Source organism: Hylobates moloch, unplaced genomic scaffold (genome assembly GCF_009828535.3).
Source record: "Hylobates moloch isolate HMO894 unplaced genomic scaffold, HMol_V3 SCAFFOLD_8, whole genome shotgun sequence".
NCBI lineage: Eukaryota > Metazoa > Chordata > Mammalia > Primates > Hylobatidae > Hylobates > Hylobates moloch.
The window spans coordinates 111,879,770-111,893,225 of record NW_026652283.1 but is presented as its reverse complement, the minus strand read 5'-3'; the positions used below and the strand labels follow the sequence as shown (position 1 = coordinate 111,893,225).

Below are 13,456 nucleotides of genomic sequence, written 5' to 3'. Positions count from 1 at the left end.
ACCTCCCTAAACTGCTGGCATTACAGGAATGAGCCACTGCACCCAGCCCACAATTCTTTTATCACATGCTAATTCACAAGAAGCAAGATGAAGAATTTTGATAGATTGTATTGCTGTTCATTTCTGTTAAACATATCCAACTGTTTTGGACCTAAGAAACCTGTCCAGGGTGGGTGGTATATTGAAGTACTGATTTTACATAGATATTTAAACATTTTCCTTATGCAGGTGAAGATTCAAAACACCAGTGAAATATAAGCCTCATTTGTTTGTTGTAGTTTTTCCAAGGACTGGGTGCTGTTTTACATGTTCCTTGAAAAAGAAAACATTCTAGGAGGCAGCAATGGATAAATATTGAACAAACTTGGCAAAGAAAGTGTAAACTTTATCTTTTGTACAGTTTCTAAATATCTTTAGGAGCAAGTTAACCCAACTCCACAGTTCTAGAATGTGGGGCTCAATTTCACAGATATTACCCTATTTGTAAGATATTCATTCTGAAGAAAACATACCAGTTTCTCCATTTTCATTAACTTGATGTCCTGTTGATGCAGTTTCTCATTCTTGATCTCTAACACAGCTTTCAGGCTTTCTAACTCCTGTTCCAGATACATGATCTGAGGATTTTTCTGGAAAGGACACAGCAAGATACTCCTCTTATTCCACACACTCACATAGTTCAAATTCTTAACATAAAGCATCTTTTATTAGATTTAGACATTAGACAAGTAGCAAGCGACACATATTCATCACCTTAGAGCCATTTCAAAGAAAGAGGTGAAAAACAAGAGCACCTTAATGTCAAAGACTGGTCCTAATATTGAAAGCAAACATTTCACTCATTTATCGGTAAGTTAATATGCAAAAATGTGAGTTGCATCAAACATGTTATTGTATCAAGAGAAAAACCTTGCTTACATACAAAACAGAATCTTGGCTGGAGATGAGGCAATCTGTAAGTCAGTTATTGCCATTTGCTGGGAGAACAGGGAACAACAGTTCTGTCCTACCAAACAAACTGATCAGGAAAGAAAAAGCAGTGCATTATTCTGGAAAACAACAGAGATAACAATGTCCTGAGTCTCTGGATTTTTGTTATGATGGGGCTACGTTGACCGGGCCATACTTCTAGGGCAGACATAATACTATCATTTTATATTGTGACACCCCAGTACCTACACGGCATGGAGTACATAGCCTATTAAAATTTCTCTCCAAATACTACAAGTTTGCCAGGCATAGTGGCATATGCCTACAGTCCCAGCTACTCAGGAGGCCGAGGCGGGAGGATCAACTGAGCCGGGAGGTCAAGGCTGCAGTGAACTGTGAATGCACCACTGCATTCCAGCCTGGTGGCAGAACAAGATCCTGTCTCAAAAACACAAAACTCTCCAAAATAAATCCTACATCAGGGGAGGTGTCCTCTGAGAGCATACCATCAGTGTGGATTTCCCAACACCGTGCACCCACTCCTTGCTTTATTCATGGAAATTGAACTAAACCATCCAAAATTTATGCTACAGAAGAACAGCGTAAGGTCCACTGATCAGATATGTTTAATGAAGGAACGTCTTAGGTAAGAGTCGGTGGTGTGGCTCATCAAGCTTATCTTCCAGGGCAGCGGTTTCTGCTCTGGACCAATCCTTAAGGAGAATCCGGGAAGGGGCTTTCAGGGATTACTTAATCCAAACCCCTTACTTCACAAAGAAAGAGCAAATGTGTTCCACGGGTTTAAGTGACCTACTCAGGAAAGATCAGAAAAGCTTCCAGAGATGGAAAGGGTAAGGACAGGGACTAATATATCTTTAACTCTAGGTTCTTTAGACAGTTCCCTGAGGCTGGGAGAGGTATGCGTGTATATGGTGGGAGGTGGGGGGGTGGGGATGAGGAGAGGTTGGTTAATGCATACAAACATACAGTTAGATAGAAGGAATAAGTTCTAGTGTTCAATAACAGTAGGGTGACTACAGTTTACAGTAATATATTGTGTACTTCAAAATAGCTACAAGAGAAGAAATGAATGTTCCACACACAAAGAAATGATAAAGATGACGGATACCCTAAATACCCTGACTTGGGCATTACACAGTCTATGATTGTCTCAACACATCACATGTAACCCATAAATACGTACACATACTAAGTATCAATTTTTAAATTTCATGCATTTTATACAGTGTTATCCTTTTTTTTTTGAGACGGAGTCTTGCTCTGTCGCTCAGGCTGGAGTGCAGTGGCGCGACCTCGGCTCACTGCAAGCTCCGACTCCCGGGTTCACGCCATTCTCCTGCCTCAGCCTCCCGAGTAACTGGGACTACAGGCGCCTGCCACCGCGCCCGGCTAATTTTTTGTATTTTTAGTAGAGACGGGGTTTCACCGTGTTAGCCAGGATGGTCTCGATCTCCTGACCTCGTGATCCGCCCGTCTCGGCCTCCCAAAGTGCTGGGATTACAGGCGTGAGCCACCGCGCCCGGCCCAGTGTTATCCTTGTATGCAGGATTTTTTTTTTTACCTTGAAAATAGCAAATCCTACCTCATTTTTGTTAGAGGGAAATGGCATAACTTACCGTCAGTTTTAAAATCAGAGCATTTACAAGACTTGTACCCTCTGCATTTTCTCCTCCTCCTCTGCCAGCCCATCTCTTTCTCCCGGACTACAGTCAGACGCACTCTGTTTCCGCAGCCTCAGCATGCTTACGTGGCAGAAGCAGTTGGATGTTTCTGTGTTCCTCAATCTGACTCTGCCTTAGCTTTTCAAAAGCGGCTGCAGTAGAGGAATCCTCTTTGTGTACCGGAAGCTCTTTCAAACCTGTTTCCTGAGCCATCAATAAGGTTTACACCCTGCATATCCCTGCATGTAAGTCTAGATTTCTTTTGAAATCACTGACTCTTCCTAAGAATCTTCTAGAATAAATAGCTTTGAAGTTTCTTTGAATATAAGCTCATCTACTATTATCAAATAGCTAGAGGATCTCCCAATGAGATTATCTGCAGAAGGTCTCACTGAGAGATCTACACATGCTCTTTCTAGAGCTGGCCAGAGATTTGCAGTGGAGAAAAGCTTTGCTTCTGCAGTCCCAGAGGATAAACATGGAATGAAAACGGTGTACTAAAGGCAGAAACAGCAAGGAAACAAATTTTTTTCAAAAAGACAAAAAAAGGTTGGGGGAAGGCAGGAGAGAAAGGACAAATGTGCCACGAGAAATTTCAGCTTCCAAGAGATTTGTACTTTCCAGAAGTGACATTTATCCATATGATGAAATATTATTCATCCATAAAAAGAAATACTGATATAGGCTAAACCATGGATGAACCTTGGAAACTTTATACTAAGTGAAAGACACCTGTCTTAAAGGACCACATGTTGTACAATCAACCTTTTGTATTCATTCCTCAGAATAAGTAAATCCATAGAGATAGAAAGTAGACTGGGGATAGCCTGGTGCTGGGAAATTTGGGGGAAAAGGGGAGTGACTGCTAATGGGCCCAGGGTTCCTTTTGGGGGTGATAAAAATGTTCTAGAAAGTGGTACTGGTGACCAATGGACAACTTTATGAATATACTAAAAGCGACTGAATTTTACATTTTAAAAGAGTGAACTTTTCCTAGCCAACGTGGTGAAACCCCATCTCTACTAAAAATACAAAAATTAGCTGGGCATGGTGATGCGTGCCTGTAATCCCAGCTGCTGGAGAGGGTGAGGCAGGAGACTCGCTTGAACCCAGGAGGTGGAGGTTGCAGTGAGCCGAGATCACGCCATTACACTCCAGCCTGACTGACAGAGTGAGATTCCATCTCAAAAAAAAAAAGACTGAACTTTGTAGTTTGTAAACTTAGTGATTTTTTTTTTTTAAATAAAGTCTTCACATAAAACTCTAATCCTAATTGGTAGCTTCCTTCTTTTTCTGTAGGTATTAGCTTAGACCACCAGAAACATCCTGGACTTCATCCGTATGTCAGATTTTAGGATGGTAAAACGACACCAGTAAGCAAAGCAGCTGTTTTATACACCTTAGAAAGCACATTGCCAGACATGAGAAGGATTACCACCCTGTGTTATTTCTCTGGCTGCTGAGTACTTAAACGACTCTAAAAGGCAATTAAGAAGAAAAATTCCATCCTGATAAAGGAGCACACACAACTTACCAAATTTGCTTTCTCTCTTGCTCTTCCTTTTTGTTCTTCTGATTTCAATTTTTCATTTAAAGCATCATTTTCACTCTTCAGATCATTGATTTGCTTCTAAAACACAAACAATGAAATGTGGAATGTAAGTTAACAAGAAGACCCCAGAAACTCAGCATACGTACACAGAAACATTAAAACCAAACAAAATCAAAAATGGTATTTTTTTTTTGTGGGGGATACTGGGATATTGACATTCACCCACCTCTAGCGATTCCTGCTTCTCAGAAAGTAAATCTTCAAGCGATTTCTTTTCTATTTCATGGCCTTTCTTAATTTCTGGGAAAATAAAAGGATATTTTTGAGGCAATAACATTCTCTGAGATCAATGTACTCTCCAGCAGTTAAAGCATATAGATGTAGGGGTTGATGATGAAGCCATATGACGTTACTTTACATCTACAGTATGCTTTTATGTAAGTTCGCCATCTGTTCTCAAAATAGCCTTGAGAGGTGGTTAGGGTAGACATTCCCATTTCATGACTGAGAGCCCTGAGGCCCACCAAGGTCCACAGAGGCCATGCGACCTTAGGAAAACACTGAGTGCCATTTCAGGGCAGGCTCTCATAAATGCCACTCCAGACTCCTGGTCTGGAAACCCGGTGCTCTTTTCAATTTGCTCTTCATGACATAAACATAAGTCTAAAATTACACTCATTTCTAGCAGGAAGGAAGAAAAACAATGTTTACTAAAAGTCTGCCTGGAGCCAGTCACTTTTACATGTTATCATCTCTGCCTGACTTTGGGCAACTCTATTTTTCTGGTGAGAAAGTCCTTGCTAAAGGTCACACAGCCAGTTCTTAGCACACGCCCAGGCTGCTCTGTAAGATGCAACCAGTTTAGTAGAAAGACTGTGAGCGACACTGCCGATTCTGCTGTGAAAGCAATGGCTTACACCCTTTCACTGATGACAGATGAAAACTAGAAAAGACTCTTTTTCTATTCAATAAGTGGCATCGACATTTCACAGCACTGCTGCTGTGCAGGAGCACTTGGGGTGGATCCTTTACTGTGGATTACAAGAGAGAAACTTGTACTTTCCACTTCCCAGGAATCTAAGCTGGCAACCACCACCCCCAAAATGGCCTTTATTATCTTCCAAAGCCCATCCTATTTAACACAAGGCTGGCATTTGTAATTATTATTTGCATCCTTAGTGGGAAAAGGCATCTGTTAACAATAAACAATGCAAAAAGGAACCAAGAACACCCCAGCCTGAACGCCACAGGGCATTTGCTGAAGCAGAAAGTTATGAATCATTTCCATCTTAAAACATATCACGCAGTTCCTTCAGTTTTTATTCTGTTTAAAGAGGGAAAAAAAGCATCCTTGCCTGAAAGGGAGGCTTCATAGGCCTTCTTTAGCAATTCAACTTTCTCCGAGTGGCTAGCTTCAATTTCCAACTTAGAGGTTTCATGGGCAGCATTTAAGTTGTCAAACTATAAGAAACAAAACAAAACCGTGGTTTAACAGTAAAACCAAATGTCCTAAGTTGAATAAGCAAAGTAACCACATTAGAAGACTTCACAGCTTCACAGGTAAGCTTGGGCTCTAGTTTAAAGATTCCCCAATACATACAAAGGCCAGGGCAGTGGTTCACACTTGGAACCTCAGCACTCTGGGAGGCAGAGGTGGAGGATCACTTGAGCCCAGCAGTTCAAGTCCAGCCTGGCCAATGTCCCAAACTCTGTCCCCACATGCACACACACAAAGAATGCATAAAGAGCAACCCAGCTGGGATTCACTGCTCAACTCTCCTCTGTCTCCTTCCCTAACCTCAGGAACACAGACATAGAGGTTCTCCAGGGTGACGGATGGAAATGGCTGCATCAGTCACAAGGAAAGACCAGGAACGAGCATATGTTTCACAGTGACAGGGCCACATGCTCTGCACCTGTCACTTGACCACTCAGGCCCTAGCACATGCCCGGCCTGGAGTAAGTGCTCTGTAGATACTAAATGAAAAACTGAGTTAAAAAGGCAGCTACGAAATTAAAAAGGTTTGATATTTTATTCAGTGAAAAAAAAATGGGGTATTTAAACAAATGCCACTAAAAAAAAAAAAAAAAAAAGAAATGCAAAACAATAGTTTGGCAGCACACCACCAGGATGTTTACAAGGGATTATTTCTGGGTAGAAAGAAAGCGTTGTTTTTTTTCAATTTTATCTTTTTCTCCCTCTTGTCTTCCCTTCTTTCACTTAACATACATTCCTTTGGTCATAAGAAAACTATTCAATTAAAAAGATAATTGTTTCCGAGGCAGGAGGATCACCTGAAGTTGGGAGTTCGAGACCAGCCTGGCCAACATGGTGAAACCCTGTCTCTACTAAAAATACAAAAATTAGCTGAGCATGGTGATGGGTGCCTATAGTCCCAGCTACTCAGGAGGCTGAGGCAGGAGAATCACTTGAACCCGGGAGGCAGAGGCTGCAGTGAGCCAAGATCAAGCCACTGTATTCCAGCCTCCAGCCTGGGAGACAGAGTGGGACTCTGTCTTAAATGAACAACAACAACAACATACTTTCTATACCTATTAGACTAAAAAAGAGAAGCTCATCAAGGATGTGAATAGCAATCAGGGTCCAAGCAAGCTGCAGAGGCCTCAGACAAACTCTGGCTGCAAAAGCACAGACCTGCTCTTGCAATTGCATTTTGTACTTCTCTGCTTCTTCAATGTAAGTGTCCCGAAGCTTTTCATACTCCCTGGTGTAAAATTCTTTAAGTCGATTCTCTCGTTCTGTTTTTTCAGCCTGGTGCTGCTGGACAAATGCTTCATACGCTGTTTGTAACTCATTCCTGGCTTTTTCTAACTTCTCACAGGTGGTTGAAGCAGTGACTGAAAACAGACGAGAAAGAAGAGGGAAGAGATCATTTTGTTTGTGAAATGTCCTATATTCATTAGTCACACACAGCTGTAATGACACCTGAAGCATAAACCCACGATGTCTCGGGTCTCTGGTGACCATGTCTTCAAATATAACAGTATGGAACTGAACTGTAAAAAGGAACATGAGGGCAGGGCACGGTGGCTCACACCTGTAATCCCAGCACTTTGGGAGGCTGAGGTGGGGGAATCACCTGAGGTCAGGAGTTCAAGACCGGCCTGGTCAACATGGTGAAACTCTGTCTCTCTTAAAAATACAAAAATTAGCCGGGCATGGTGGCAGGTACCTGTAATCCCAGCTACTCAGGAGGGTGAGGCAGGAGAATTGCTTGAACCCAGGAGGCGAAGGTTGTAGTTAGCCAAGATCATGCCACTGCACTATAGCCAGGGTGACAGACTGAGACTCCATCTCCAAAAAAAAAAAAAAAAAACAAACCACACACGCACACACACACTCAAAAACCTGACTCCCAAGCAGTAAGAGAAGTACTTCAGAAGACCCAGGTTTCCAAGGGAAGATCCCCTCTCATGTGGTGACCAGTCAGTGAACTGGTCAAGAAAAGAGCCTTGGCCAGGCCAAGACATTTCTTAAGACAAGAGGCTCCTCCCTCTCCCAGCCAGCCAGTGTGGCAGAAGCTCAGACAAGAGCAGGAAAGACCAGGGATAAGAAACAAGTGGACCTGAAGCTTGTGCTTAATTTGAGCTGATTAGAATTTGTTATTTCAAAACTAATAAAAATGAAATATTAGCCTCTATTAAACACAAATCACCAGAGCACAAATATCTTAGGGAAAAAAAAACACATCTTAGAAGCACCCACATAGGCCAGTCATGGTGGTTTATGCCTATAATTCAAGTATTTTAAGAAGCTGATGCAAGAGAATCAGTTGTGCCCAGGAGTTCATGACCAGCCTGGAAAACAAAGGGAAACCCCATCTCTTAAAATTAAAAAAAAAAAAAAAAAATTATCCAGGCATGATGGTGTGAGCCTGTAGTCCCTGCTACTGAGGAGGCTGAGGTGGGAAGATCAATTGAGCTCAGCAGGTTGAGGCTGCAGTGAACCATGACTGCACAACTGTCGGACAAGAGAGCAAGACCCCATTTCAAAAAAAAAAAAAAAAGCAATATAAAATGAAAGGTTAAAAAAATTTATATATGTGTACACACATATATGTACATATGTGTATATATGTACATATATACATATATGTACCATATATGTACATATGTGTATATATGTACATATATACATATATGTACGTGTGTACATATACATATGTATACATGTGTACGTATACGTACATGCATACATATATGTACATATGTATACGTACATATGTATACGTATATAGGTACACATATATGTATGCCTATATAGGCACAAATATATGTGTGCCTATATAGGTACACATATATGTATACCTATATAGGCACACATATATGTATACCTATATAGGCACACACATATGTATATATGTATACCTATATAGGCACACACATATGTATATATGTATACCTATATAGGCACACATATATGTATATATGTATACCTATATAGGCACACATATATGTATATATGTATAACATATACTATATATAGAGAGAGAAAGAGATGCACGCACGTGCACGCACACACACACACACACACACACACACACACACGGAGTCTTGCTCTATCGCCCAGGCTGGAGTGCAATGACATGATCTTGGCTCACTGCAACCTCCAACTCCCGGGTTCAAACGATTCTCCTGCCTCAGCCTCCTGAGTAGCTGGGATTACAGGCGCGTGCCACCACGCCCAGCTAATTTTTGTATTTTAGTAGCCACATGGTTTTACCATGTTGGTCAGGCTGGTCTCAAACTCCTGACCTCGTGATCCGCTTGCCTTGGCCTCCCAGTTAATATATTTTAAAAGGGCAAAGTAATCTGATAAACATAATTGAAAATTAGAGCATCTTACCTCTTCCCTACAACTACCATACCAAAAACAGAATGACTAACAATATAATACATGGCAGAACACACCCAAAGATATATGTACACACACTACAATAAATCCTAGAAAATCGTGAATTCCTTAGGAAGCCTGACTTTGGACATTCCCAGTCTTCTGTCACCGATGTGTAAATACAGACAGACAGGGTACTGCTGAAACTGTCGGGGGTACACATGCTGTCCACACCCCTAGAGTACCCATGGATTAATACAACAGCATTGTTGGCAAATCTGTTAAATTAACCCTTACCTCTCTTTGGAAAGGAATAACATATCAGGAGTTGAAAGAAGATTATTTTAGGGCAGAGAAAAAGGACAATTTACATCAATAATTATTTGACGTAAGGAACGTGAAAATGGCAGGTTCTTAGGAAAACTTCCTACAATGCTGTCAACTTGTTATCTCAGGAACCTGCCATGTGGTGGTAGAAATACCTAAGTCACTTGCCCCAATCAGTATTCTTTCAGAGGAAAAGGAGGCCACATTGAAATAATGGCAGGAATAGTGTCTGCCAAAGAGAACCCTTAAAAATTAAATGAATCCACAAATGTTTACTGAAGGGCAAAGAATTAATATTAAAAAAAAAATCCCCAAAACAAAAACTATTTCTTGTTGCCTGGCACAGAATGGGGCTCCTTATCTTGCTTAACCCTCACAGAGGACCTTCCTAAACATATAAATAAGGAAACCACCACAGAGAGGCTAAAACATCTGCCCAGGGCACAGAGCTGGCAAGTGCGAGAGGACGGGTTTTGGTGAGCACTGTGAATTCTGATTCTGTCTGCACCCAAAGCCTGTGCCCCTTCTTTCCCACCAAGCTGTCTATTGTGCCGGGGCTGGCAAGGCGCATGAGGGGGCCTCTACTGGAAGAGACACAGACAGAGGAGAAGTGGCGGGACCAGGCCAGACCTTGGGGCCCAGGGAGTGGCACTCAGGATAGTTTACATCCAGTCAGCGTGGACTAAAGGTTTGGTCAGATTTTTAAAACAATTAAAAAAAATAAAAAACAATAACTGTGATGAGGGCCGGGCACGGTGGCTCACGCCTGTAATCCCAGCACTCTGGGAGGCCGAGGCGGGCAGATCATCAGGTCAAAAAATCCAGACCATCCTGGCCAACACGGTGAAACCCCATCTCTACTAAAAATGCAATTAGCTGGGCGTGGTGATGCGCGCCTGTAGTCCCAGCCACTCAGCAGGCTGAGGCAGGAGAATCGCTTGAACCCGGGAGGCAGAGGTTACAGTGAGCCAATATCGCAACACCGCACTGCAGCCTGGCAACAGGGAGACACTTCATTTCAACAACAAAAACAAAAAAAACCGTGATGAAGTAGATATCAAATTAACCATTTTAATTATTTTTAAGTATATGATTCAGTGGCATCAAATACACTTACATCGCTGTGTAAGCTTTGCCATCATCCATTCTCCAGAAAGTTTCCCCCCAGCCTGAAACTCCACACCAATTAAACAGTAACAACCCATCCCCTCCTCTTCCCCAAGGCCCTGGCACCGACCACTTCACTTTGTCTATGAATCTGACCATTCAGTACCTCATATACGTGGACTCAAATAGTACTTGTCCTGTTGCGACTGTTTATTTCATTTAGTGTAGGTCCTCAAGGCTCATTCAAGCTGTGGGATGTGTCACAATTTCCTTCCTTTCGAAGGCTCAATAGTATTCCATTGTTGGCCGGGCACAGTGGCTCACGCCTGTAATCCCAGCATTTTGGGAGGCCAAGGCAGGCAGATTGCTTGAGTTCAGGAGTTCGAGACCAGCCTGGCCAACATGGCGAAAGCCTATCTCTAGTAAAAATACAAAAATTAGCTGGGCATGATGGCGCACGTCTGTAGTCCCAGCTACTCAGGAGGCTGAGGCAGGAGAAGCTCTTGAACCCAAGAGGTGGAGGTTGCAGTGAGCCAAGATGACGCCACTGCACTCCGCCTGGGTGACAGAGCAAGACTCCGTGTCAAATAATAATAATAACGATAATATTCCATTGCACGTACAGACGACATTTCTGTATCCACTTACCGTCCACAGACACTTGGGTTGCCTCCACCTTTGGCTATTGTGAATAATGCTGCTATGAACACCGGGGGACAAATACATGCCTGAGTCCCTGCTTTCAATTCTTTGGTGTATATACCCAGAAGGAATTGCTGACCCATATGGCGATTCTATTATTAATTATTTGAAGGACTATGGTACTCTTTTCCATAGTGGTTGAACCATTCTACATTCCCATCAGCAGTACTACACCCAAGGGTTCCAATTTCTCCACATGCTCACCAGATCCTATTTGATTTTTTCAAATATATGTAACAGCCATCCTAATGAATACATCACTGTGGTTATGATTTGGTCAGGAGATTTTCAAATTAAGCCATGTGACAGAAATAAAATTGCGGCATCAAGGGTGAAAATCCTATCCCAGCATGAGCAATGGTGGGAGACGGAACGGCGAGCCTTGGTGATTAAGAAACTCACAAAGCAGAAAAGATAGAACCCAAAAAGATAGACGCAGGCCAGATTACGGGGGCCATTGCACGGAACTCAAGCCTTTGGGACTGAATATTAAAAGTTTTTTTTCCTTTAAAAGAATTTAGTGAAAGATAGTGATGGTCTAGACTGCTGGAGAACATTCTCTTCACATTCACTTTTCCTTCCATTACACTAGTAACCACAGAAGAAAAGACGACTCAAGAAGTCCAATGTTAGTCAAACGAGTAAACACAGCATTAGCTTCTGCCAAGTAACTTTCCGACTCTGAAGGCTCCTCATGTGAATCTCATATGAGAACTTTCTAAGAAAACCTACAACAGTAAAATACTTCGCAAGCCGTTGGTGAAGGCATCAAGTAGCTTTCTAGTCAGAGAAATTCTAGTTTCATGCAGCCTTTTCACTTGCTTCTCTTAAAATTTCAGGTATTTCCAAAGTTAAAAAATAAAAAGCAAGAACCTGATCTGAACCCATCTGGAAGCTCATATCCGGGACAGAAACATCTAAGTGAACTCAGGGACTCAGTAATAAACAAGAGACTGCCTTCAAGCCCTGCGCTAGAACAGCTTGGAAGCGGGCGTTAACAGCAGGCTACCCTGGCTGATTTTAACGCATCTGTTTATAATAAAAATACTGTTGGTGTGAATATGTAATTGTGGCACATCAGCCTTTAAAACCAAATAGGATACACAGAAGTCCTTTCCCATCAGCCATGGGACAGGGCTGTTTCCCTCTGTTTACCAAAAAAAAAAAAAGGCAGCTCTAAAGGTTTGTTGGCCACGATAAGTGAGGTGAAGGGAGGACACATGGGAAGAAACGGGAAACAGAAAGGGGGAAAATGGGTCAGATGGGCAGGCCCAGCCCCAGACGGTGACATCAGCCTGCAGCTGTGCACAGACCTTTGCTCTGTTTACTGGCCTGGTGTGCTGCTGGGGAACAGCTGGGCTGCAATAATCACTCGCACTAACGGCTTTAGTTTGAACGAGCTGGCCTGGGCTCCGAAGGAAACATTTATTTGGCATAAAGACTCATGAAGTATTTTTTAAAGGATGCGTGTGTAAACGCTGTATTAAAGGTTCTCAGAGCGCTTCTCGGCAGCTGTGACACAAATGTGTGTGTGTGGCGGTGGGGCGTGTGCATAACCCTGATTTCAGGCCGTGGACTTTCCTGTGCACTGACTACAGCTTAGGAGAGATTTATGGTGCCACCTGTGTGTGCTCTCACTCCTATCCTCAGTCTAGTCTCTTCTTGCTTATTCTCCAGAATTCCACTCACTTTCAATTAATCAGACACCCAACAAAGCCAAAACCAAACAAAAAATTGTTCCAAATTTGCAACAAGCAAGCATGGACATGTGACTGTTTGAAAGAAGGTATTAGACAAACACAAAGTCAAAGTAGTCTTTTTGTCCCTTTTTTTTTTTTTGAGATGGAGTCTCGCACTGTCACCTGGGCTAGAATGCAGTGGCACCATCTCGGCTCACTGCAACCTCCGCCTCCCGTGTTCATGCGATTCTCCTGCCTCAGCCTCCCAAGTAGCCGGGACTACAGGCACACACCACCACACTTGGCTAATTTTTTGTATTTTTAGTAGAGACGGGGTTTCACTATGTTGGTCAGACTGGTCTCGAACTTCTGACCTCATGATCCACCCACCTCAGCCTCCCAAAGTGCTGGAATTCCAGGTGTGAGCCACTGTGCCTGGCCTCTGTTGTTTTAATCATTCCATTAGTCGATTTTTTAAAAAAGCATATATATGATTAGGAACACCAACAGACCACTCTCTGTAGGAGAACTGCTGGGCAACTTTTGTATACATGTTTGTAAACCATCAAAGCTATCTCCAGCAATCTAGCTTAAAAGAGGAAATACAGTTCTCAGGATTTAA

General features: G+C 42.5%; 1 protein-coding gene across 8 annotated transcripts in view; it reads right to left on the bottom strand.

Annotated features, from left to right (window-relative positions):
* Window positions 1–13,456, bottom strand: part of MTUS1 (microtubule associated scaffold protein 1) — a 158,739-nt gene that overhangs the window by 5,457 nt on the left and 139,826 nt on the right. For all 8 annotated transcript variants that reach the window (XM_032162387.2, XM_058442159.1, XM_032162386.2 and 5 more), the window contains 5 exons: window positions 6,821–7,023; window positions 5,520–5,625; window positions 4,391–4,464; window positions 4,147–4,242; window positions 513–629 (listed from right to left, as the gene is read on the bottom strand). In XM_032162387.2, the coding sequence (XP_032018278.1) occupies window positions 513–629; window positions 4,147–4,242; window positions 4,391–4,464; window positions 5,520–5,625; window positions 6,821–7,023 (596 nt within the window). The remainder of the gene's footprint in view (window positions 1–512; window positions 630–4,146; window positions 4,243–4,390; window positions 4,465–5,519; window positions 5,626–6,820; window positions 7,024–13,456) is intronic.